This window comes from Hemitrygon akajei, chromosome 10 (assembly GCF_048418815.1).
Source record: "Hemitrygon akajei chromosome 10, sHemAka1.3, whole genome shotgun sequence".
In the NCBI taxonomy this organism is placed as follows: Eukaryota; Metazoa; Chordata; class Chondrichthyes; order Myliobatiformes; family Dasyatidae; genus Hemitrygon; species Hemitrygon akajei.
Genome location: NC_133133.1, coordinates 23888158 through 23915861, shown reverse-complemented (window position 1 = coordinate 23915861; position 27704 = coordinate 23888158). Strand labels below are relative to the sequence as shown.

General features: G+C 40.4%; 1 protein-coding gene and 1 long non-coding RNA gene across 2 annotated transcripts in view; one reads left to right on the top strand and one right to left on the bottom strand.

The window, feature by feature from the left end:
- Positions 1-11880, top strand: part of LOC140734222 (uncharacterized) — a 41785-nt gene extending 29905 nt beyond the window's left edge. The window contains exon 2 of the long non-coding RNA XR_012100499.1: positions 11392-11880. This is a non-coding gene — a long non-coding RNA (uncharacterized lncRNA). The remainder of the gene's footprint in view (positions 1-11391) is intronic.
- col4a5 (collagen, type IV, alpha 5 (Alport syndrome)) overlaps positions 1-27704 on the bottom strand; it is a 291046-nt gene that overhangs the window by 76681 nt on the left and 186661 nt on the right. Inside the window, exons 31-36 of the mRNA XM_073057907.1 lie at positions 17095-17208; positions 11463-11630; positions 8254-8343; positions 3864-3995; positions 1848-1946; positions 1459-1548 (exon numbers count right to left, since the gene is read on the bottom strand). Of these exons, the coding sequence (XP_072914008.1) occupies positions 1459-1548; positions 1848-1946; positions 3864-3995; positions 8254-8343; positions 11463-11630; positions 17095-17208 (693 nt within the window). The remainder of the gene's footprint in view (positions 1-1458; positions 1549-1847; positions 1947-3863; positions 3996-8253; positions 8344-11462; positions 11631-17094; positions 17209-27704) is intronic.

The window sequence follows — 27704 nt, the reverse complement described above, 5'->3', positions numbered from 1 at the left end:
GTTTTAAATGGACACGCCTCTATCCTGTGGCTGTACCCTCTTGTCCTAGACTCCCCCACCATGGGAAACATACTTTCCACATCATAACCAAAGTTATTGAAAAAGAGATAGTACAGAACTAAGCTACATTTATTTCTTATTCAACGGCAAAGTCCAAGTCAGTCAAGGTTATCATCGCATGCACAAGTAGACATATGCACAGGTGCAATGAAAAACCTTACTTGAAGCAGCATCACAGGCGCATGGCTTCACATAATGAGCATTCACAAGAAAAAAATATATTAAGTAGACTTTTACAAGAAAAATGCAATTATAACAGAAAAGGTCCATTTTAATGCAAAGTCGTTATCATATTGCTTAACTGTAGTGACTGGGGTTTTGCCAGTTGGTTCAAGAACCAAATGGTTGAAGGGAAACAGCCGTTCTATAACCTGGTGGAGTGGGACTTCAGGCTTCTATACTACTTGCCTGATGGTGGCCGTGAAAAGATGTGATGACCCTGATGGTGAAGATTTTTGATGCTAATGTTGCCTTTTTGATGTAGCACCTCTTGAAGATACTACCCATGGTGGTAGTGTTTCTGTGAACAGCTTCTATCCCACTGTTATAAGACTATTAAATAGTCCCCTAATACAATAAATCCTCTAGTGTGATAAAAATAAACCCTTGACCTCATTATCTACTTCATGACAGCCTTGCACATTATTGCTTGTCGGTACTACACTATCTCTGCAACTGTATCACATTATTTTGCATTCTGTTGCTACTCTTTCTCTGAACGATCTCAATGTGCTGATGTAGTGAAGTGATCTGTAGGGGCGGCATGCGATACTAAGATTGGTACATGTGACAATAATAAAACTGCAGGAACTGCTAACTTGAGGCCCGTGGCTGTTTGAGTTGGTGGTATCAGCACTATAGTTACACACCCTGTTCCTTTCTGGTGGCACCATAGTGTAGCAGTTAACATAAAGCTATTACCGTACCAGCGGCCCGGGTTCAACTCCGCCGCTGTTAGTAAGGAGTTTGTACAATCTCCCTCTGAACACACGGGCTTCCTCTGGGTGTTGTGTTTGCCACCCACATTCCAAAGACGTATGGGTTAGGGTTAGTAAATTGTGGGTATGCTATGTTGGTGCCGGGAGCATGCTGATGCTTACGGGCTGCCCCCAGCACATCCTCAGTCTGTGTTAGTTGTTGGCATAAACAATATGTTTCTCTCCATGTTTCAATGTACATGTGACAAAGTTTATCTATCTATCTTTATCTTTGTTATGTTGTATCTCCAAACCAAGGGCAAATATCTGCCATAAAGTTTCTAAACTACTTCTGGCTACGATTAACCAGAATGATCTTTATACAAAGCTCAACAGAGAACCAGAAAACTGACTCTCATTAAACTGGTGCTCCATATGGTGAATGGGGAATGCATTTAATTAAAAAAGAGCATAAAGTTACCTGGAAAGCCCATTTCTCCCATTGCTCCCTTTGGTCCTGGTCGTCCTGGAGATCCGGGTTGCCCTGGGAACCCAGGGTCTCCTTTGGGGCCTATATTGTTCATCATTAATAAACAATGTGGGAAAAAAAACCAGATGAGACAAATTCTCACTCTCAATGCAGGATGCATCTAACAGAATTATTGACAGAAAACACTTAAGACTGCAATTTCTGTCCCATAAAATACAATGGGGAAAATATCAATCAGACAGAGATATGTAAACCAATTAACAGAAATATTTAACAATGTCCTTGATAGCTTCACCTATTTATACACCCGAGTGACCTCAAATGCATCCCTTACGTTCTTCTCTGACTCTCTGACACAGTTTAGCACAGATTGTCCTTACCTGGACCTCCTGGTAAGCCTGGTAAACCAGCTTGTCCTGGTGCTCCTGGATCTCCAGGCGTACCTGAAAAACCCTTTGGACCTGGAAGTCCAGGTGACCCTTAGAAAGAGAAATAAAACATTGGTTTTACACATATATCCTTACAAGTGCTTTACTGCACACCAGCTATATATTAGGAGTTTGAGGAGATTTGGTATGTCACCAAAGATACTAGCAGATTTCCACAAATTTACCATGGAGAGCATTCTGACTAGTTGTGTCAGTGGAGATGCCATTGCACAGGATCATAGAAGGCTCTTGAGGGTTGTACAATCAGCCAGCTGCATCATGGGCATTAGCCTCCTCATCATTAAGGACATCTTTAAAAGGTATGCCTCAAGAAGGGAGCTTTTGGTATGTTGGCCTTTATAATCAGAGCATTGAGTATAGGAGTTGGGATGTAATGTTAAAATTGTACAAGGCATTGGTGAGGGCAAATTTGGAGTATTGTGTACAGTTCTGGTCACCAAATTACAGGAAAGATGTCAACAAAATAGAGAGAGTACAGAGGAGGTTTACTAGAATGTTACCTGGGTTTCAGCACCTAAGTTACAGAGGAAGGTTGAACAAGTTAGGTCTTTATTCTTTGGAGTGTAGAAAGTTGAAGGGGGACGATAGAGGTATTTAAAATTATGAGGGGGATAGATAGAGTTGACGTGGATAGGCTTTTTCCATTGAGAGTAGGGGAGATTCAAACAAGAGAACATGAGTTGTGTGTTGGGGGGCAAGAGTTTAGGGGTAACATGAGAGGGAACTTCTTTACTCAGAGAGTGGTAGCTGTGTAGAACGAGCTTCCAGTAGAAGTGGTAGAGTCAGGTTCGATGTTGTCATTTAAAAAAAAATTGGATAGGCATATGGACAGGAAAGGAATGGAGGGTTATGGGCTGAGTGCAGGTCAGTGGGACTAGGTGAGAGTAGCGTTCGGCACGGACTAGAAGGGCCGAGATGGCCTGTTTCCGTGTTGTAATTGTTATATGGTTATATGTTATATCTATCATTAAGGACCTGACTACCCAGGATACGCCCTCTTCTCACTTCTACCATCAGGGAACTATAGGAACCTGAAGACACACACTTAACCTTCCAGGAACAGCTTCTTGCCGTCAGAGTTCTGAATGGACAACCAACCCATGAACACTACTTCTCTATTTAGGCTCTCTTTTTACACTACTTATTACATTTTTAATGTAATTTATAGCACATTTCATGTATTGCACTGCACTGCTACCGCAAAACAACATATTTTACAACACATGTCAGTGATAATAAACCTAATTCTGATCAGACTGTTAATCAAAATTAATGGCATACTTGTTTAAATGTATTAGAACTGCACATTATAATCTATGTCACCCCATTAAATTAATAGTTTAGCAGTGTGCACTTTAAAATGCACAGTCCATTCAGAATACCATCAGCACTTTGGTAATGATGGAAACTTAGTCCGAATTGATGCTTCTTTTGTACTGTGCAGATACTGCGTTGCATGAATTCTAAAGTAAAAATAAATGTTTTTTCTGATCAGACAAATTGGAAAAGTGCCTTGCTTTATATTGGCAATTAAAGCTGAATTTATGGATCCTTCATGCTGGTCCAAGTTCCCAGTGTTTACTGCTAACCAGAGATTGACATTAACTATCAAAGCTATGAATCTTATTTCAATTCTTTTCTACATTCATTCAACTAAGGGTAACATAGGATGTCTAATTGATCTCCCTGAAGTCCTGATACCACAATACGCATAAATCCGGGGTGTTCAGCACTACAGATACCAAGTTTCTTACCTATGCCCATATTGATGCAAAGTACGTTCATGTGCAAGGGAGCTCCAAATCATTATTGAGATGTTGGTTAACGTAAGAAAAAAACAGAGATTTTATTGCTCTATATTTAACATCTGTTGTCTTTTTCGTCTTTCCTCCTTCTGCAATCATATTAAATCACAACGGAGGAACTTGTTCTGAATTTCTAACATACCTGGGAATCCCTTCTCTCCTTTTGGTCCTGGATCAACTGGTCCTGGAGGTCCTGGAAAACCAGGCTCACCTTTAGGACCTCTACTTCCAGGGCCACCTGGGCCTCCAGGACCACCTGGAAGTCCTTCATTTCCTGTAATAGGCAGAAACATTATTTAACAAAAAAGCCAAAAAATGAAATTGCTCACAGATACTGGAATTGATTTGTGTCAACAGCCACTATAATTTAGAGTCCCAGGTAACAATTTCTCCAACTTCTGGTAATTTTTTTCTCTACTTCTCTCTTTTTTCACTCCCCATCCTGGCTTACCCCTTCCCTTCTCCTCACCAGCCCATCACCTCCTTCTGTTTCCCCTAATCCTTCCTCGACTTCCAGGGTCCACTCTCCTCTCCTTTCAGATTCCTTCTTTTTCAGCCCTTTTCCTTCCCTAACTATCCCCTAACAGCTTTCCCCCTCACCTGGTTTCACCTATCACTTGAACAAACACAAAATGTTGGAAGAACCCTGCACATCAGGCAACATTTATGGAGCAGAATGAACAATTGATGTTTTGGGCAGAGACCCTTCATCATTACTGGAAAGGTAGAGGGAAGAGGCCAGTATAACTCGCAACTTGTACTCCTTCCTCTCCCCCACTTTCTTATTCCTGCTTTCTTTCCAGTCCCGACGAAGGGTCTCAGCTTGAAATTTCGACTGTTTATTCCTCTCCATAGATGCTGCCTGACCTCCACTATTTTGTGTGGTTTGCTCTGGATTTCCAGCATTTGCAGAATGTGTTAATAAATAATTTTTGTTCATTAAGCTGAAGTGAATTAAGAAGTTAATGAAAAATTAAAAGAACACTGAAACACGATGCAGTCTCTCCATTCAAAACTTCCACTAATAAATTGCGCGAGGATCAAACTGTTGCAGCTACTAGATTCTGTTTAATGTCCAATAACATTGATCGAGCGAATTTGAGGCTGAGTATAATGTGCTAATGAGACCATGTACAGTATGAAGCAATTAGTGTTCAACGTTCATGGATTTCTAGGTAAACCTCTGTATGACAACTGACCATAATTCATTCATTAGGAATTATAGTGCCAGAAAATGCCAGATCTCAATTGAATCCTGGTAGTCTGCTGGTCAGCAGTTTCATTTGGAAGCCAACAGCCAATTGCAGAGCGTCAAGACCTTGGAGGTGACGTTGAGAAGTGGGGATCATTATCTGCTACAGAACCATGCTGTCGGCAGCAAAGTGCTGGAAAGAGAAAAGGCGGGGAGGGGAGTAAACAAAAAAACCTCACCCCGGTGAACGCATAGACAAAAGGCGACCAAGAACAAGTATAAATAAGAAAAAGTAATCAAGTCACAAACAAGTATAAGTGGAGGATTTAATTATTTAACATTTTAATCTTTATTTTCTCATCTTGTGTTTCTGACAACTTTATCTGGTAGCAGAGACTCACAAAGGGTAAGAATGCCACTACGAGCCCATGCATGCCTTGGGACATCAAGGTGGAACTGGAATTAATTGCATTAAAATGCAGTTTGTTAAGAAAGAACTTGGAAATGGCACTATTCCATTTTAAATTCTTTTTAAGCTCCTTTCCTGCCAAATGGAAATAATTAAGTTTACTTAAGTTTTCTTATTTTGTATTGATTCTGCCTCACCTCCCACCCTCCAGTCTCTCCCTACCCTACTCAGTGTAGGAGGATTTGAACTCCCCTGCATTGCCTGGGGAAATTATTGTTCCCTTCTGGTACTCCAGTTAAACCCAGTGCCTGGGTTTCTCCACTGAAGTTAACTCCAGTTCTTTATTCTGACGTAACAGCTAAAAGTTCGGAGACTTGCCATCAGCTGGCTATCCATTCATTGGTCTCCCTAGTTTTATGATCCTTATCGTTTAGAACAGTGGTCGCCAATCCGTCAATCGCGCTCGACTGGTCGATCTTTGAGACTTTCCCAGTAGATCCCAAGAAAAAAATGAAAAATAAATACACAAATACTGTTGAGAGATTGTTTCCGGGTTGCGGGGTTTTAGTTCCGTTCTTTCTGCCCAGGGTGCATGCGTGTAGCTCTCCCGCCACGCACTACAGCGTACTTCAGTGGTCCTCAACCACAGGGCCGCGAGGAAACGATTAGTCAGCTGCACCTTTCCTCATTCCCTGTCACAGCTACTGTTGAACTTGAATACACGCGAGGTCATTACCCAAGCGCGTCAGGGATCACTGGTTGGCCTCGGGTAACCGCCGCTTCGTGCGGCCGGCGAGAAGTGCCGTTGGTACTGGCCTGGAGCACGGACAGATGGGCGCCGCCTCTGGACGTGTTCAGCATACCGAATATTCGTGAGGAACTCGGTGCTAAAATATTTGCAGATATCCTAATTCAGGCTCAGGGTTCCGTAAGTAGCAGAGCAGCTACCTTGCTGCGATTTACTGAAAGTCATCCCTCGAGCCAAACTTTTGTCAGCCAATAGATCCTACAAGGAGGGAGGGTGCATGCCCTGTCGCACTCCTCGCTCAGTTGGTCGCTCTCTCTGGACTGCGACCTCCACAGCCCCAGCACGGGAACAGCCGCACTTGGCCGAGGCATCTGGTGGCGGGAGGTTGTCTAATGAGGCAATGAAGCACTCAAAACTGCTTCGGTACCCTGAGTCCAAGCACCCTGTGCGTAAAGACAAACCTGTTGAGTTTTTTTCCAGCGGAAAATACGTGAGCAACTGGGACAGCAGCTAAGTGCTGAGAGCCACGAGAACTAAATTGCGGAATAGACTGGACATAAGGAACCTGCTTCGAGTATCGCTGTATTCCCGTCGTGTTTAACACCACCCCCCCCGTCAGCCAGTCAATATTAAACCGGTCCGTGGTGCAAAAAAAGGGTGACCCCTGGTGTTCATACATTATTTCTACTTCCAGGTTGCGGGGTTTTACTTCTGTTCTTTTCTGCCCCGGTGCGCATGCGTGTATCGATTTGGAGTTGATCTTGCCTTTCACTAAGGCCGATGTAGGGGATCTTGGGCTTAAAAAGGTTGGTGACCACTAGTTTTAGAAGAAACAAAACTGGATAAAACCCAGGTCTCAACAGACCGGTAATATAATTAGATTAAATATGTAACTGATCTTGATATTTATTCTCAAATCTATCACTTTCTTGATTGCTTTCCAATAATCAACATAAATCAACAGTGCTTGATGAACTATGACCTTGAGGGCTGTTAATAGAACCTAGAGTTATTATAATCGAACTGCATCACATTGCACAGTGATGAATAATAGATGAGTACCTGACTACCAGAGCAGAATAAAGTTTCCATTTTAAACTGTAAGATCATAAGATATAGGAGCAGAATTAGGCCATTTGGCCCATTGAGTCTGCTCCACTATACCTTATGGCTGATCCAATTTTCCTCTCAGCCCCAATCTCCTGCCTTAACTGTATCCTTTCTGTGCCCTGACTAATCAAGAATATATCAACCTCTGCCTTAAACATACATAAAAATTTGGCCTCCACAACTGCCTGTAGCAACAAATTCCACAGATTCACCACTCTCTGGCTAAAGAAATTCCTCCTCATCTGAGTTCTAAAAGGACACCCTTCTATTCTGAGGCTGTGTCCTCTGGTCTTAGACTCTCCCACCATAGACAACATACTCTCCACATCCACTCAATCAAGGTCTTTCACCATTCCATATGTTTCAATTAGGTCAGTCTTCTGAACTCCAGTAAATACAGACCCAGAGCCATCAAACGCTCTTCATACAACAAGCCGTTTTATACTGGAATCATTTTCGTGAACCTCCTTTCAGCACATCCTTTTCTAAGATAAGGGGCCCAAACTGGCTTGCAATACTCCAAGTGAGGCCTCACTAGTGCTTTATAAAGTTTCAATGTTACATCCTTGCTTTTATATTCTAGCCTTCTTGAAATGAATACTAACATTGCATTTGCCTTCCTCACCACCGACTCAACATGCAAATTAGCCTTTAGGGAATCCTGCACAAGGACTGACAAGTCCCTTTATGTCTCAGATTTTTGTATTTTCTCTCCATTTAGGAAATAGTCAAACCTTTCATTTTTTTCTACCAAAGTGCATTTCCCAACATTCTATTCCATCTGCCATTTCTTTGCCTATTCTCCTAGGCTGTCTAAGTCCTTATATAGCCTCCCTACTTCATCAGTACTAACTGCCCCTCTACCTATCTTCATATCATCTGCAACCTTTGCAACAAAACCCTTAGTTCCATCATCCAGATCACTGACGTATAAAGTAATAAGAATCAGTCCCAACACAGTCTCAGGCGATCTCATTTGGCAAGAGTAGAGGGTAAGGGTAAGAGGTAGGGTAAGAAATACAAAACTTGTTGACATGCAAACAAGCACCAGCACTAGGTTAATTTATACCTACCTTTTGGACCTTGAAAGCCAGGGCTTCCAACAGGACCTGGAGGGCCTGAAGGTCCAGGTTTTCCCATCAACCCCATATCACCCTTTGGACCTGTAGGTAAAGTACAGATTGGGAATTATACAGAAGTCTTGTTAATGAAGCTACCCCAAACACTGTACCCAAATCTGACAAGCTGCACCCTCAGCTTAGAAAGGATCTCTACTGAATCTCACCCATATTTTCTGCTTTCATCTTTCTCTGTTCGAAGGTCTCATTCAACAGTTAAATGAAACCGTTTTTATATTGTGTTTGGTGCACAGAAATATTTCAAGAAGGTTTGTAGGGGTTAATTTCTAAACTTATTCTACTACCTAAGGATTCACTATCAAGGCTTCTACATCTCATGTTCTCAGTATTATTAATTAATATTATTTTATTTGCACATGCTGCCTTCTTTTGCACATTAGCTTTCTGTCATCTTTGTGTGTAGAATTTCACTGATTCTATTGTATTTTTTATTCTATGATTCCACTATTCTTTGAGCAGAGTTACAAACACCAACATTTCTCAAAGAGAAATATTTTTTGCCTCATTTCTATCAAGTGGGTAACCCCTTTTTTCTTAAGCAGTGAACCCTGGTTCTAGATTCTTACAACAGGAAACCTCCCTTCTACATTCAGCCTGCTCAGATCCTCATAAACTTCAGGTGTTGCAAGATTAACCTGTCCTACCTTTCTTCACATGATAGCCTGCTCATTCCAGGTATCAGTAATACATCTGCGAATTATTCTCCAAAACATTAATATCCTTATTTAAGTAAGGAGACCAATATTGTCACAGTATTCCAGATGCAGTCCTAGCAGCACCCAAGATAACAAGCAGAAAGCTACTTTGATATTCAATTCCATGACTAACAAATGACAACATTGGGTTAATATTTTCTAACTACTTACGCTATTTGATAGATAGATAGATAGATAGATACTTTATTCATCCCCATGGGGAAATTCAACTTTTTTTCCAATGTCCCATACACTTGTTGTAGCAAAACTAATTACATACAATACTTAACTCAGTAAAAAAAAATATGATATGCATCTAAATCACTATCTCAAAAAGCATTAATAATAGCTTTTAAAAAGTTCTTAAGTCCTGGCGGTAGAATTGTAAAGCCTAATGGCATTGGGGAGTATTGACCTCTTCATCCTGTCTGAGGAGCATTGCATCGATAGTAACCTGTCGCTGAAACTGCTTCTCTGTCTCTGGATGGTGCTATGTAGAGGATGTTCAGAGTTATCCATAATTGACCGTAGCCTACTCAGCGCCCTTCGCTCAGCTACCGATGTTAAACTCTCCAGTACTTTGCCCACGACAGAGCCCGCCTTCCTTACCAGCTTATTAAGACGTGAGGCGTCCCTCTTCTTAATGCTTCCTCCCCAACACGCCACCACAAAGAAGAGGGCGCTCTCCACAACTGACCTATAGAACATCTTCAGCATCTCACTACAGACATTGAATGACGCCAACCTTCTAAGGAAGTACAGTCGACTCTGTGCCTTCCTGCACAAGGCATCTGTGTTGGCAGTCCAGTCTAGCTTCTCGTCTAACTGTACTCCCAGATACTTGTAGGTCTTAACCTGCTCCACACATTCTCCATTAATGATCACTGGCTCCATATGAGGCCTAGATCTCCTAAAGTCCACCACCATCTCCTTGGTCTTGGTGATATTGAGATGCAGGTAGTTTGAGTTGCACCATATCACAAAGTCCTGTATCAGTTTCCTATACTCCTCCTCCTGTCCATTCCTGACACACCCCACTATGGCCGTGCTGTGCTGTGTTAAATTTTGTAAAATTATTAGATGGAAGTCTGAACAATTCCAAGTGACACTTTAGCTCTTGATGAGCCTGCAGCATGTAGGGCTCTGTACATTTGTTAAAAGTTTGCTTATAGCGGTTGTATTCTTACACTATAGGTTCCTTAATAGCCGCCGGATTCTTTCTTAGCCGCAGGCACTAGTGGCATGACAGCAAAAGGACCAAAGAAATTATTTTTCTCTGCGTATCTCTCAACGCTTGTGGATTGGAACCTATTTATTGAGGCACTTCTCGTTCATTTCTTGGGACTTCACCTAAACCAAGGTGCCTAGAACGGATCCAGACTGTTTTCACCAGTTGGAATTCATAATTCCCCTGACAATGGTGACAATCAAGTGGCAGCTGAGTATCATGAGCCCTGAAATCCTCATGTGACTTACTATGTAGTTAGTATTCAGTCCAGTTTACTTGTGCTTTCTGTTTTATGATAACAAAGTAGCCTTAAGTTATTTTGTTGTACTTATTTCCTGGACACTTGAATTGTTTTGGGTCTGATCAACCCATACCATCACACCCCATTTGCATTTTCATCTTCTGTGATCGCACAGATCCCTCAGTATCTCAGAGCACTTGCACTTCTCGCTGTTTAGATAGTAAGCTTCTTTATTTTTTCTTCCCAACATTGACAACAACTTATTTTTCCACATTATACTAAATTTGCCAGATCTTAGCTCATCCATATATCTATCTTTACCCCTTGTAATGTTCACAACCTTCCTACCTCTCTTTGGGACATCGGCAAATTTAATGATACCCTGAGATAATTCATCCAGGTCATTTTACTGTAAAAGGTAGCTGGTTGATTTAGTGAGATATGCAAAGCAGGGATCTATTACACTTTGCACTCACTGGGAGGAGCCAACCCCTCCCTAATTTATGAAAAGTGACCAGCAATGGAACAAAGAAACCAAAATATTAGTTCTAGCAAAGGATACATACTTCCTGTTATATAAGTAGTAGAAAGACTGCTAGGAATTTATTTCCTTTGAGGCTCAGGAGACTTGGGTCCCACACTACTGGGTCTAGGAACAGTTACTACTCAACAGTCAAGCTCCTGAACCAGTGTGGATAACTTCACTTACCTCAACGCTGAACTGATTCCACAACCTGTGGGCTCACTTTCAAGGACTCTACACAGTATTCTTTATTTACAATTAATTAATTATTATTATTATTTGTTCATGTTTGTATTTGCACTGCTCATCTTCTTTTGACAATGGCTGTTTGTCCATTTTTGTTTGCACGTGGTTTTTCACTGATTTTCTTTGTGTTTCTTTGTAGCAACTGTGATTGTCCACAAGAGAATGAATCTCATGGTGATAGACGTGACATGAATTTACTTTCAACTTTACCTGGTGGACCTGGGCGCCCATCGAATGCTGGTCGACCTGGAGGACCTGGAGGACCTGGTAGACCTGGACCACCTGGTAACCCTGGATTTCCTTTGTCTCCGGGAGGGCCAGGAATATCCAGACCTGGAGGACCAGGGTCTCCCTTATCACCAAACAGGCCTGGTGATCCTGGTTAACAACATGGAAACAGATTATCACTAATAAATTCATGAAATGTTACTTCTAGATTCAGAATTACCACTAGCAATAGTTTACAAAATGTTTCCTTTACTAACTGGGTCTGCCTTTTGTACATTAAATTCATCTTAACTCCGGTTTACTATTGTTCAGCTAGAGACATAAGTTTCTCAATTTATTTTTGGGACCATTGATGTTTTCTGTATTTACTTCTGGAAAGCAATAAATATGTCCTTACTTACTCTTTGGAAAAGAAGTGAGTTATTTATTTATTTAGAGTTACGTGCAGAATAGGCCCTTAGAGTTTCGAACCCCACTGCCCAGCAACCCCTGATTTAATCACAGGACAAGTTACAATGACTTGTATGCTGTATCTCTCTCTCTCTCTCTCTCTCTCTCTCTCTAAATTTAGCTGATAAACTGCTACATTTGCTTATTTCTGTCCAAGTTTTGGGCAGCACTAGGAATAATAAAGCTCCTTTAAGAACAGAAAGTCAAATTAAAAGACAGAGAGACCCAGGGGTACAGGGACCTAGTTCCTTGGAAGTGGAAATACCAGTAGATAATGTGGTGAAGAAGTCCAATGATGTGCGTGATTTCATAAGTCAGGGAACTGCGTACAAGTGATGGGTTGTCATGTCACTAGGTGTTGGCGAGACCGCATCTGGAATATTATGTGCAATTCTGGATGCCATTCAGCTGGGGAGAGTGCAGAAAAGATTCACAAGGATGCTGCCAGGACTGGCGGGCTTAAGTTATGATGAAAGGTTGAATAGGCTGGGACTGGTTTCACTGGAGTGAAGGAAGCTGAGGGCTGACCTTATAGAGGTGTACAAAATCAAGAGGGACACTGATAGAATACATTATCACAGTCTTTTCCCCAGGGTAAGGGAGCCTAAAACTAGAGGGTATTGGTTTAATATGAAAGGGGAAAGATTTAAAGTGGTCCTGGCAGGCAAGAGTTTGAACACGCGGTGGGTAAACGTCATGTTTGAAAGACATTTAGACAGGTACATGGATAGGAAAGTTTTGGATGGATCTGGGTCAAATCCAGGCAAATGGGACTGGCTCAGGAAGACATCTTGGTTAGAATGGGCATATTGGACCAAAGGCTCTGTTTCTATGCTTGCTATTTCTATGACTATGACTTAGAATAGCCAAGTCAATTGTGCAGGATATTATCAACAACAGATATTCCCCTCTCCCCACCTTTTAAACCTACTCCTCAGCTTTTTCCCTCCAGTCCTGCCAAAGGGTTTCAGCCCGAAAAGTCAAGAGTACTTTTTTCCATAGATGTTGCCTGGCCTGCAGAGTTCCTCCAGCACTTTGAGTGTGTTGCACAGATATTCATTACTGATTTATCTATGAGAGTTCTTATTTCTTCTTTTTGTAATGGCACACTTTGTTGTCTTCTGCACTCTGGTTGAACGCCCTAGTTGGGTGGTCTTTCATTGATTCTGTTCTGGTTATTATTCTATAGATTTATTACGCCCATGAGAAAGTGAATCTCAGTGTTGTAAATGGTGACATATACGTACTTTGTTTAAAAAAAAAATTACTTTGAACTTTACTGGAAGGAAAGGGAAATAAGATTGAGGTCGTGAATGAGTTTAGCAAGGCCCATGGGGGAAGGGGGTGGCTAACACTAAATTATGAGGCCCCAGGAGAAAATGACCTTGAGTAGAAGTCAGTGTGAGGGTGGAGTAAGAGAGTGTGACGCCATGGGATCTGGAATTTAGGTGAAAGAAATTTCAAATGAGTAACTCAGGTAGATAAGACAGACAGTGAAGGAATCACTGGAGAGGAGTACTGAGATAATGGTCACCAACTCCAATGTATAATGTCACCATCTGTCATATATTTACATTAACTAGTGAAAGAAGGGAACGTGAGGAGATTAACTGGTCGAGTTCTCCCTTACAAGTTGGTCTGTGATGCAAAATGTAACCAAACCCTTCCCCTCCTCTCTAGAGCAGTGGAATCCTACTTCCATTACACACACCAGCACCTTGCTGAGAAGCGGTATTGCACTAGTGCATGTCCTGGACATCTCTAATTGCCTCCGTGTTCAGTATCAAATCTGGGTTTCCGGTTTTTGAACATTTCTGGGGGTGTGAGGGAAGAAAAAGGAAATATCACTGTACAGAGGAACTGCAAGAAATTTATGTCATAGTCGCTCATCAGCTGGACATTCTGTCAGAAGACAATTTAAAGAAAACTGTTAGATTAAAGAAAGCTCTCCACCAACATACATCAGTAATTGCACTTTTCTACTATGGAACAGATTTCCACAAATAAACAGGGACATAGAAAATCAAATGGCTTCTCTTAACAAGTGTATTATATTAGATGCCCAGTGGAAGTCAAGCACTACCAGATTACAGTGCTTAAACTAGTTTGTACTTTAAATATTCAATTAAAAAACTTGCATTAATTATTCCCACAGTGCAATGAGCAGGGGAAATCCATTCATTCACCTCTTTGGAGTACAGGAGTTGGGATGTACTATATGTTGAAGTTGCTGATGTCGCCTAATTTGGAGTATTGTATGCATTTCTGGTCACTTACCTACAGGAAAGATGTCAATAGGATATAAAGAGACACGAGGACCTCAGTTATAAGGAAAGATTGAATAGGTTAGGACTTTATTCCCCAGAGTGTAGGAGAATGAAGGGAGATTTAATAGAGGTATATGAAATTATGAGGGGTATACAGACTTTTACCGCTGAGGTTGGGTGAGACTAGAACTGTAGGTCACAGGTTAAGTTGAAATGCAAAATGTTTAAGTGGAACATGAAAGGGAGCTTCGTCACTCAGAAGGCGGTGAGAATGTGGAATGAGCTCCAGTGGAAGTGGTAGATGAAGGTTTGATTACAATTTTTAAGAGAAGTTTGGGTAAGTACATGGATGGGAAGGGTATGGAGAGCTATGGTCCAGGTGCAGCTCAATGGGACCCGCAGAATAATAGTTCAGCAAGGTAACTGTTTCTGTCCTGTAGTGTTCTATTACTCCATGGAAGAGAATAAAACTCGGACCAGAATATCAGTGGGTGTAGCTGTTTGAATTTTCTTGCTCATCAATTCAGATTCTGCAATTGCACATCAGTCTGGTCATTCCAACAAATGCTCTTAACATTCTCTACATATTCTTAAAACAGGCCCCTGCTATGGCCAGGATCCACTCAGTTGGTGCATGGACATATTTGGCATGTACATAATTTACACATGGATAATAAGGAGTTAATTTTGGACAAATGATTTTAATCATGAGGAGACTAGCAGATGCCAGTTATTACACATGATTTGTAAATTGACACTGATTTCCCTTTTTGACAAATCTTGTTTGTGTGCCATTCCATACATTTCGGGATCTACAATCTCAAATATAAACATACGTGAGTCTTATGTGCAGTTTAATATTGCCAAGATTCGTGGCAATGCAGGGAAAGGTGTTGCCAAACATCTTTGGATGCCAGTACCAATTTAGTAGAACTTACCTGAAACATGTCAGCATCTCAAAAACCTGGAAACACACTTCCAGCAGAATGTGAAAATGAAATTAAAAACCAAATTATCCCATGCAAGTAATCTAGGGTTCTACTTTTCCAAGAGAAATTTCTCAAAGCAGCCTCAAACAAGTGTGTTGGTCCAGTTCCCAGGTTTGGTATACATTCAGAATTATAGTCACAAATTTTCCCACACTGGGTATTGGGATTTTTGGTTTCCAAGTTGCACTAGAGCTCCACCTACAGACCAGCTTGGCTGCTGACACAGGCAGGTTCATGGGACCAGTTAACAGAAGCGAGTGAGAGACATTATGAGACAAAAAGTTGTATATGGTTATATATGGTTATAAAAAGCTTTGCACCAAAAGGGGTCATTTTTCTTATTCCTTTTTCATTTGGCTTTTACTCATCTAGAGGTTTTCCAACAAAGGGGAGAGAACTAATTGTAATGTATCCCACACCAAGAGAATAATAGCCCTGAATATTGTGGGCTTGAATCCCCTCGATGGTTACTAGGGCTGTGGATCCCAGAGCCCTGCGTGTGATGCTGCAGTCACTATAGGTCTATTTCAAATAAACTATCCTTACACAAATTCTACAAATACCAGGTATAAAATCACTGCAGAGGCCAATTCATTGACTATACTTAAAGCAGAGGTTAATAGGCTCCTGTTTAGTAAGGGTGTCAAAGGTTACAGGGAGAAGGCAGGAGAATGGGGTTGAGGAGGATAATAAATCAGTCATTATGCAATGGCAGAGCAGATTCGATGGGTTAAATGGTTATTTCTGCTCCTATGTCTTATGGCGTCACAATGGAAATTCCAGGACCATTGCCTGTGGATTTGTGGGTCTATTTTCCCTGGGGAGAAAGTCCAAGTGGTATTTCATGTGGTGAGGTTCTTACGGTGGGTTGGGCAGAAAGACAAATTAAAATAGAAATGTCTGGAAATGTTAAGTTTCTGTGGAAAATTAAACAGCTGATTCTTTGGGTCATGATCTTTCAACAGAAATGTTGAACATGTTTGAAGTTGCAGAGAAGAGGGAAGTGTAGGAGGAATTGAAGAGAACGTCTGTGATAAGGTGTGGGGAACGAAAGAATGAGCATGATGCTGGCTGGGAGATGGTAGCAGAGGCTTGTTACGTGATGGTGAAGATGAATGAGAACAAAGGAGAGAGGAAGACTGCATTTTCTGAAAACCTGGAAGAAAATAATGCTTGAAGTTTTCATTGATGTTAGGCTGCATGTCAGCTGAGAATAAAATAACAGTTTTATTTTCCCTTCATGTAAACACATAGGAAGTTTGAGTAAAATGTGCTTTAGGGCTGATTGCTGACACTCAGAGAAACATTGTTTTGTTAGCTGGTTACCTATTAATCAATATTGCGTTCAGTTCTGGTGGAATGATCTGGAAGGTGTAGCAAAGGGGCAAAGCAGATTTACCAGGATGTCTCGATTAGAATGCATGTATTATGAGGATAAGCTGAGTGAGCTCGAGCTTTTCCCTTTGGAGCGAAGAAGATTTAAGGTGACTTGATAGAGGTGTACAAAATAAGAGCATCGATCGAGTGTGCACCCAGACACTTTCTCCCAGGGCGGAAATGGCTAAAACAAGGGGGCATAACTTTCAGGTGACTGGAGCAAAGTATAGATGGGATGCAAGAGGTTTTTTTTTTAAACACAGAGTGATGGGTGCATGGAACTGCTAGGGATGGTGGTAGAGGCAGATACATTAGGCACATTTACAAGACTCTTAAGATAGAAACACTGATGATAAGAAATGGAGGGATCTCTGTGAGGAAAGGGTTAGATTGATCTCAGAGTAGGTTAAAAGGTTGGCATGAGATTTTGGGCCAAAGGGTCCATACTGTGCAGTAATGTTCAATGTTCTATCTGTTAGTTCCAGGCATTCAGAGCTGGACTTACTGATGCACTCCCAATGGAATTCATACCTGGTGGTCCAGGCAGTCCGGGTGGGCCTTGTGGACCAGGTGGGCCTCGAAAGCCACTTCCAGGTGGGCCTGGTGGACCGGGAGGTCCGGGGGGGCCGGAGAAGCCTGGATCACCTGAGAAAGAGACATAAAGTTTATCAAGAACCATCTTTCTCGCGAAACAACCCTGCATCATTAAACGTCGACAGCATACACTGTCCCATTGATGCAAATCGACTTACAAGTTCATCAGCCCAGGAGTCATTTAAGCTGACAGCAATTGACAGTTTTCTTTTTGACTGAGGCGACTTTCTTTAAGTTCAGTTAAACACAACTGGTATATCTAGTGACCACTTTACACCTGGGATGTTAAACCTTCCTCCCCACACCTCTTCAACCTGGGTGATTTTCTTTATCTTCTTAGAAAAATTATTTTTATTTATATGTGTGTGCTGGATCTCTCTACTTAAGTCAATGTTATTGCCCACCCTTAATTTCCTTTAAAAAGTGTCCTCGTACTTGAATTGTTTCATCTTGTGTGGACAGGGAGGTTCTGGATTGCAGTCGAGAAAGAGGCAATTTGCAGTACCAAAGGAACCACTGCATAGGTTTTAAGAGGCCTTGGTGAGTTGCGACAGTGCACCTTGTAGATGATATGCTCTGCAGCATCTCCATGTGCTTCCCAAAAGAAGGAGTTAATGTTCCGGATGGTGAATGGGTTTCCATTTGAATATTTTTACAGGAGCACCATCGCGAGTGTCCTTCCCAGTTACATCACCATCTGGTCTGGGAATTACAAAGGATCTAACCACAAGTCCCTACGAGGACTATTGAGAGGATCACTGGTGACTCTCTTCCAACCATCAGAGATATTTGTCAGGAGCGCTGCATAGGCAGGGCCCTTACTATTGACAGTCACTCCCTCCCATCCGTCCAACAATCTCTTTTTCAATCTTTTTATTAATATCAAAATAGTGGATATACATAGTATTGCTACACAATTGTTGGGATTACATTGTTAATAGATAATGTATATAATTATATATTCAGCTAATACAAAGGTAATAAACCTCCCAAAAATATTCAAATACAAATGTAGAGTTCACAAAAAAAAGATTAACATATCCAAAAATAAAAAAAATACACCCCCCAAAAAAACTAAACTAACCAATACTAACCTAACAGAAAAAAAACTGAGAAACGAACATGGGCTGTTTATAGCATCAAAAAAAAAACCAGGACCATTAGTGTCACCAGCTCCGAACCTCCCTACATATAATAACAACACAAGAATAGGTTTGGAAAGAGGTCAAATCATATCATATGAAAGTGTTGAATAAAAGGCCTCCAAGTCTGATCAAATTTAATAGAAGGATCGTATATAACACTTCTGATTTTTTCTAAGTTTAAACATAACATAGTTTGAGAGAACCAATGAAACGTGGTGGGAGGATTAATCTCCTTCCAATTCAGCAAAATCGATCTTTTAGCCATTAATGTGAGAAATGCAATCATCCGACGCACTGAAAAGGTTAAATGGTGTGGTTCTATCATTGGTAAACCAAAAAATTGCTGTAATAAGATGAGGTTGTAAATCAATTTTCAAAACAGTTGAAATAATATCAAAGATATCTTTACAATATTTTTTCAAAGCAGAACACGACCAAAACATATGAGTTAAAGAAGTGGTCTCAGAGTGACATCTGTCACATACTGGACTTATATGAGAATAATAATGAGCTAATTTATCCTTAGACATATGGGCCCTATGAACTGTATCAATGAACGTTTAGCACATATAGAGGATGAGTTAACTAATTGAAGAATTTTTTTCCCATTTTTCAATAGGTAAGGTAAGCTTAAGTTCCCTTTCCCAATCATTTTTAATTTTATTTGATGCATCTGAATGAATTTTCATAATTATGTTGTAGATAGATGCTATTGCACCTTTCTGAGAAGGATTTAAGTCTAAAAATTTTTCCAAACTATCCATAGAGCAGGGGTGTCAAACTCATTTTAGGTCACGGGCCGGATTGAGCAAAATGCAGCTTCATGCGGGCCGGATCAGTCGGACGCGTGCGAACGCAGCTTTCGTTGCCTCCGTTTTTTCAGCCTGCTCTCATGTGTCTCAGTCTCTGCTATAACTACAAAGTGTTTCACTTTACAAATTCCGTTTCTTATGAAGAAGACTGCCGAGCAAGACTGCCGAATAACCACTAAAAACCCTGAAAACCTGGTACCTGAATAAACTCAGCATTAGCCATATCATACGCCATAGGCGCTTCGATTACTGGGGCCAGCTTTAATAGTAATTAGATATTATCTCGCGGGCCAAAGATAATTCCACCGTGGGCCGGATTTGGCCCGCGGGCCTTGAGTTTGACATATATGCCATAGAGTATAAGTTCGGGAAAGTAGGAAGGACGGTATTTAAAAAGTTTCTAACCTGTAAATATCTAAAGAAATGAGATCTAGGTTAATTATATTTGTTAGATAATTGCTCAAATGACATGAAGCAATTATCCAAAAATAAATCAGAAAATCGTAATATACCTTTAGTTTTCCAAGTCAAATAGGCTTGATCCATAATAGAGGGATAGAAAAAAAAGTTAGATATAATAGGACTTGCTAGAAAAAATTGATTCAACCCAAAATATTTCCGAAATTGAAACCATATTCGTAAAGTATATTTAACTATTGGATTATCTAATTGTTTATACAATTTAGAAAGAGCGAAGGGAAGCGAAGTTCCTAGAACAGAACCCAATGAAATACCTTGTACCGAATTACATTCAAGATTTACCCAGTGAGGGCTTAAAGTTACATCCAAGTCCCACAACCAAAATTTCAAATAGCGGATATTAGTTGCCCAATAGTAAAATCTAAAATTCGGCAGCGCCAGACCACCCTCCTTTTTAGACTTCTGTAAATATCTTTTGCTTAGCCTCGGATTTTTATTCTGCCAAATATAAGAAGAGATTTTAGAATTAACGCTATCAAAAACAGATTTTGGAATAAAAATTGGTACCGCTTGAAATAAATATAAAAATTTAGGTAATATAATCATCTTGATAGCATTGATCTGGCCTATCAATGACAAAGACATTGGCGACCAATTAGTAAATAACTGTTTAATCTCATCAATTAAAGGTAAAAAGTTTGTCTTAAATAAATCTTTATGTTTTTCTGTAATTTTGACCCCTAAATATATAAAATAGTTGGTAACCAATTTAAAGGGTAAACGTCCATATATTGGGATGTGCATATTTAGAGGAAATAGTTCGCTCTTATTAAGGTTCAGTTTGTAATCCGAAAAATTACTAAACTGAGCCAACAAAGATAAAACTGCAGGAATGGATTCCTCAGAGATATACAATAATAAATCATCTGCATATAATGATAGTTTATGTATCTCATTCCCACGGGTAATACCAAAAATATTAGATGATTCCCGAATAGCAATTGCTATACATTCCAGAGTAATATCAAATAGTAATGGACTAAGAGGACAACCTTGCCTGGTGCCTCGAAATAAACAAAAAAGGGAGATCTTTGATTATTAGTGTTAACCGAAGCTACTGGGGTATGATGTATCAATTTAACCCAAGATATAAATGTCGAACTAAAATTAATTTTATCGAATACAGTAAATAAATATGGCCATTCAACTCTGTCAAATGCTTTCTCAGCATCTAATGAAATGACACATTCTGTAGTACTACATGAAGGAGTGTAAACAATATTCATTAATCTCCTAAAGTTAAAAGAAGAGTACCGGTTTTTAATAAATCCAGTTTGATCCACAGATATAATTTGAGGTAATACCTTCTTCAACCTAGTCGCCAATATCTTAGAAAAAATCTTGGAATCTATGTTCAACAAAGATATCGGTCGATATGATGCACACTCAGTGGGATCTTTATTCTTTTTTATATTAAGGAAAAAAAAAGCCCTATAAAATGATTGTGGTAATTTACCCAATCTAATTGCTTCTTTAAAAATTCTACCTAACCAAGGAGAGAGAATAGAAGAGAAACATTTAAAAAATTCCACTGTATAACCGTCTGGACCTGGTGCTTTACCAGAATTCATTGAAAGAATGATGCCGTTTATTTCTTCATCTGAAATGGGAGTTTCTAATATTAAACGTTCTTCGGGTGATAATTTCGGAAAATACAATTCCTTAAGAAGTCATACATAATATTAGGGTCATTGGGAAAATCAGAATTATATAAAGAGGTATAAAAATCTTGAAAAGATTTTTTTATTTCATCATGATTAACTGTCAAATTATCATCTTGTTTATGAATCTTAATGATTTGGCGTTTAACTGAGGAAGTTTTCAATTGATTAGCTAATAATTTACCCGATTTATCACCATGTATGTAAAATTTACTTCTGGTTTTCATTAATTGGTTTTCATCGAGGATGTAAGTAATAAATTATATTCCATTTGAAGCTGGACTCTGTTTATAAGGCTCCTTACTAGGACCAATGGAATATTTCTCATCAATTTCTTTGATCTTATCGACCAATAATAATACTTTATTCTTAATATATTTCCTCATACCAATAGAATAGGAAATAACCTGACCACGGATATCTGCCTTAAAAGTGTCCCAAAGTGTTCCATTGGAAATTTCTTCTGTAAAATTAGTTGAAAAGAATAAATCAATCTGTTCCTTCATAAACACAACAAAATCCAAATCTTGAAGCAAATTGGAGTTAAATCACCATTATCTAATGCTAGGAACTGTACCCATTAATTTGATAGAAAGTTTCATTGGAGCATGATCGGAAATGGCAATAATGTCATCGTTACAGTCAATCACAGATGGGATGAGACGAGAGTTGATAAAAAAGTAATCAATTCTAGAGTAAGAATGATACACATGTGAAAAAAAAGAAAACACTTTATCCTTGGGGTGTAGAAATCTCCAAATATCCAAAATTCCAGAATCATTCATGAAGGAATTGATAAGAGTAGCCGACTTGTTTGGTAAGACTTGAATAGATATAGATCTATCCATCGAAGGGTTCAAACAACAATTAAAATCACCACCCATTATCAGCATATATTCATTTAGATCAGGGAAAGCAGTAAATAAATTCTTAAAAAATTTGGGATAATCCACATTCGGAGCATAAACATTAGCCATAACCACTTTTTTATTAAAACGTAACCCAGTAATAAACAAGAATCTGTCATTCGGATCGGAAACAGTATCATGATGAACAAATGTAATTGAGGTATCAATAAAAGTTGAAACACCTCTTATTTTAGCATGCAAATTCGAATGAAACTGATGTTCCTACCAAAACCTGAAAAAACGCTGATTATCCTCTTTCCTCACATGAGTTTCTTGTATAAAAATAATATGAGCATTTAGTCTTTGGAATACTTTAAAAGTCTTCTTCTGTTTAAGCGAATGGTTTAAGCCATTTGTATTCCAAGAAACAAAATCAATAATCTGAGCCATAATTACATAAAATTAACCCTTTGGTATGTAAAGAAGTATAATGCGAACGCGGAAGAGGAACAAAAGCTCAGGGATGAACGGAAGGTGACGACTCTGTATAGATCTTTGTAGTTCTAAGCCAGCCCAAATAAGAAAACTGAAAATATAGAAAGACCCCCCACCCTCCACCGGCAAAGCTCCCAGACTGAGCCTGAAGAAGGCCAGAAAAAGAAATAACACTAAATCTACCCCTGTTTCTCCAGAAGGCAACTCCAAAAATATATGTTAAAATGAAGATCACTCAAAATCCAAAAAAAATAAGGATTATAATATAACAATCTTCATAAAGTAATTTCTGACAACGAAAAGAAAAAGTAAACATCAGCGTATATTATAAATCGGAAACAAAGACATAAGTAATTAAAAATAACATTTTTAAAAAAACAAAGGCATTATGGGAAGGAGAATGCAAAAAGAAAAAACTGGCGGAATGAAAGAACAAGAGGAAATATGAAATCGGAACAACGAACTGCCATCTTGATTATACAAAACTAAAAGAGAACCAAGATATTCCTCCAGAAAAAAACAAAAGTCCCCCATCAATCATTAATAAAAATGTCAAAAATCAAAAATTTTAAAAAAAGATTAAGAAGATTAAAAGGGGAGAAGAAAAGAACGAGTATTTCAAGTAAAAAAAACTATAATTAAAATATAAAATATCACTACACTAGCTTATAAAGATCGAACTTCATGGGAAAATTATAGGCTTTAAAGAAAAAATCGCATAAGCACATAACCAGGACTACAAAACCATAGATTAAGTAAAAATGTGTGTCCGAAGCAGGTGGATAGTGATCATCCAAAAAACCTCGAGCAGCGGTTGTAGTAAGAAAAACATGGCGTTGCCCTTTGGGAGTAGTAATTCTGAGGCGCGCCTGGTAAAGTAATGCTGGTTTGAGACTCTTTTCATAATGTTCCGACATCAAAGGTTTAAAAGCCAATCGTGCCTTCATTACTTCTGGGCTATAATCCTCCACAAGACGGAATTGATAGTTTTGATGATGGATCATACCTCGTTGATGAGCGACGCGGATATGATGTACTTTAACATGCACATAGTGGAACTGGACAATCACTGCTCTTGGTCTGGCCCCAGGGCTCAAATATTGGGGAAAGGAGCGATGAGCGCGTTCAAGTAATGGTGGTTCGTTTGGAAATTCAGAGGTAAATGCATCCTTTAAAAGTTGAGAAAAATTTTTTACAGGGTCCCCTTTCTCGATATCTTCAGGGAGCCCAATTATACATAGATTCTCTCTTCTGGATCAGATTTCAAGATCGATGATCTTGGATTTGCAACTCTCCAGCTATTTAACTGTCAAAGACAGAGTTTGTTGCAAACGATCAACTTTCTGATCTTTCTTCCGAGCGTCGTCCTGTAGTTCTGTGATTTTAGATTGTTGTTGTTTAACTTCATGATCGAGCGCAGCCAAAGAGTCCTGAAGTACCTTAAAAGCTTCTTTAATATTTTGGTGTAGCCTAATAGATTGTGCCTTCAAAAGATCCAACATTGTCTCGTAAGTTAATTCAGTTTTCTCAGGCTCACCTCTTTTCTTCTTACCGCTCCTATCGGTATCTTTCCCATTTTTTGAATCGGTCCCTTTAGCTCTTGTGATCATCATGCTCTTCTGTGCACGTTTCTTCAAAAATTCACAACCAAAGCCCCAGAAAAAGTTCAAAAATAAGAGTCTTTTAGTGTAGATAAAAGTAGGTTAAATAAGGGTGATCCTGGGTTAAAAAAAATAACGGTAATGGAGAGAAGCCGGATCCAACCTCACTCCGTGAACGCCTAGTGGAGAATCCCATGTCCAACAATCTCTTTGGCCCTCTATCATCAGGCAGGAAAGAGCATAGCATTAGGATAAGTTCTGTAAGGATGGAAAACAGATTCTTCCCCCAGGCCGTAAGATTACTGAACTCCCTACCAGCACTCAGGTATCATTGGAATGGCGCACCAGTAGTGTTACACTCTTCACTTTTTAAATTGTTTCATAAATGCAACTTATTATTTGTTAATTTATTTGAGGCGTTACATGTTTGAGTTCAACGTCTATGTCAAAAGAACTCTTACAGGCAGAAACAAAGCGAAGAAACCAAATAGAACCCATTAAAACAAAACAAGACAGTCAAATACCCAATATGCAGAGAGAGAGAAAAGAAAAAAAACATGCAAGCAATAAAAGTAAGCAATAGCATTCAGAACTGAAGTTCACAGACGTGAGTTCACACTGTGATAGCTGCAGGCCACAGCCCCAGTTCGGTGTACACCTCACAGAGTAACGTGTTGAAGTTCATTGCGAGGATGAATAAACCTCGTGGAGCAGCGATTTGAGCTGACCTGTGCTTCGCCTCTGGCCCCGACACCTTGTCCTTTTCAATTTGGCCCAAAGTTCAAGTCGTCCAGACCTTGCTCTTGGATCTGGACCCTGCTGCTTCGATACGCTCTTGGGCTGCTGCCTTGCCACCTTAGATCGGCCCATACTCAACTTCTCCAATTTGGCTCATCTCTAGAGTACTGTACTGTACAGTACTGTTCAAAAGTCTTCGGCACATATCTATAGCACGGTGCCTAAAATGTTTGTATAGTACTGTAGTAATTTTATGTATTCTACTGCACTGTTGCCACAAAAAAAATCTCATGACATAAGTGAGTGATGATAAACCTGATTCTGATATCGGTCTCTACTGTGGAATGAGAGTGGAAAGGGGATAGGGAGAGGGGAATCATGTTTTGAAAAAAGGGAAGGGAGAGGGAGGGAACAGGAAGGACCAGAGAGACATTTTGTAATGATCAATAAGCCAATTGTTTGGAATCAAGTGACCTTGCCTGGTGTCTCACCCATGCCACTCGCTGCCCCTGGCACTCCCCTGCCACCTGTCCTACATCCCTCCTGCAGCACACCATCCTCACCATTCCCAACATCCTTTGCTCCCACCAGATTTACAAACTCGCTCTCCGCTCCACATTGACAAACACAGTTGTGTGTTACGCACCTTGGTCTGGAGGAACATTGTTTTGTGGGGACGGGTGAGTCCTGGGCTGGCTGTTCAGCTCACTTAAGGAAGGTGAAGCATCTCCCACAGCCTCTCCTTTCCAGGTGTAGTGATCGCCGCAGGACCACTGTTTGGCTTGCCTTGCAGGAGGTCACTCACATATGGCCTCTCCTACACCACTCTGTGCATAGAAATGCCTTCCCTGGCATCCCTGTTCTTACTCAGTTTGCTATATCACAGCACAACCGAGTGCCCAGCGGTATGACTGGGCGGGCAGGCTGGGCTCATCAGCTTTGGCTGGCAGCCAGCCGAGGAGAAGGACAACACCGATTCCAAACCCGGGTAGATGGGTCTCATTAGCCTTGCCAGGCAGTCTGTCCAGGAGAAGGAAAACTCTGATACTCAACTTCACAGCCCTGCGGTTGCTGCAGTCATTGTAGCTTACTGTGCCATTGTGGAACATCCCCCAGCCTAAAAGGTGGAATTGGTCTGAGCACACCGACACTCACTATAAACCTACACAACACTGGCCAGAAGAATAATCATGTCTTCACTCCTGAGTTCCTTTCTTCCCTCCTATCTTCGTAACCGAAGACCCAGCCATCATACATGTGTACAGTTGAATTATAAATAATAAACTGAATTTGAACTTGAACAAGTTTATCAGGTGGTGCAGGGGTGGAACATCCATACAAGTGGTATGGATACAAGAGTATTCCACTGCATTCCCGCAAGTCAGCAGATGGTGAAGCGTATCCATGTAGATGACAAGAAAGTCTTGTGGAATCAGGAGGTGAGCAGGTTGAGGAGAGTGATGCACCATCAATAACTCACTCTGAGACGTAAGAAGCGAGATATCGGCTTTTATTGACTGGAAGAATGAACAACACTACATCCCGGAGAATGAGGCCAGGCTCAGGCCTCAATCGCCTTTATACAGGGGTCTGTGGGAGGAGCCACAGGAGCAGTCAGCAGGGGTCTGTGGGAGGAGCCACAGGAGCAGTCCAGACAGGTATATGTAGTTCACCACAGAGAGTACACTAACTTTTGATTCGCTCTTGAACCAGTGTGTAGGTTAGTCCAAGCAAATCAGAATAAACTAGGTTGACTTACGCTGGAACTGGAACTCTCCCCTGTATCTATCAGACCCATTCTTTAATAGGCTGACGTGCAAATGAGTGAGAGAACCAGCCACAGCAGGGGAGGTCCTTTGGACTCTTTGTGGAATAGTTGTCATGGCTACCAGCATTTAGTGCATCCAGCAAGCGGACCCTGAGCCGGTTAAAGGGAGGTTTGTAAGAATAGTCTGAGGGTCAGTGTGGAGCCAACCCACTTCTTCCACAGGTTCAGGCAGAATATGCCTAGATGAGACCCAGCATGCACTGTTGAGGTGAAGTTACTATCAGCATCAGGGGATGTAAATGGGACGACTTCCAAGCACACAGAATGTATCTCAAAGTTGGTGCAGGCAGGATGCAGAAAAGCTAGGCCATTATCTTTTGAATAATTGAAGAGGCAAAGCGGTGATGAACCAAGATCACAGCAGGACAATACCATAACTTCTTGTGACTGCAAACCCCACTCAAGTGCTAAATGGATATTTATTCCACCAAACTGTCCGCTTGGAACTACATGGCAATTTTGAATGTATCTTCACTGACACTTAAGTGAAATCTCAGGAGCCCATCTGTCCTGGAAAGATCTTCTCTGTTGAATAACTGGATCATTTCTGGAAGCCCTGTTCATCATTGGACAGTGATGCAAGGCGAGCATAATTCTCACAGTGCTAAGCGGATTTATGAAAAATTGAAAAATTCTATAGATGTGTGGTGGAAAGTGTGCTGACTGGCTGCATGGGATACCGATGCCTTTGAGCAGAAAATCCTGTAAAAGATTGTAGATTCGGCCTGGTACATCATGGGTAAAGCCCTCCCAATCATTGAGCACATCTACATGAGACGTTGCTGTAGAAGAGAAGCACCCATCATCAAAGATCCTCACCACCCAGGCCAGGCTCTTTTCTCACCGCTGCTATCAGGTAGAAGGTACGGGTGCCTCAGGACTCGCAGAACCAGGATCAAGAACAATTACTACCCCTCAACCATCAGGCTCTCAAAAAAA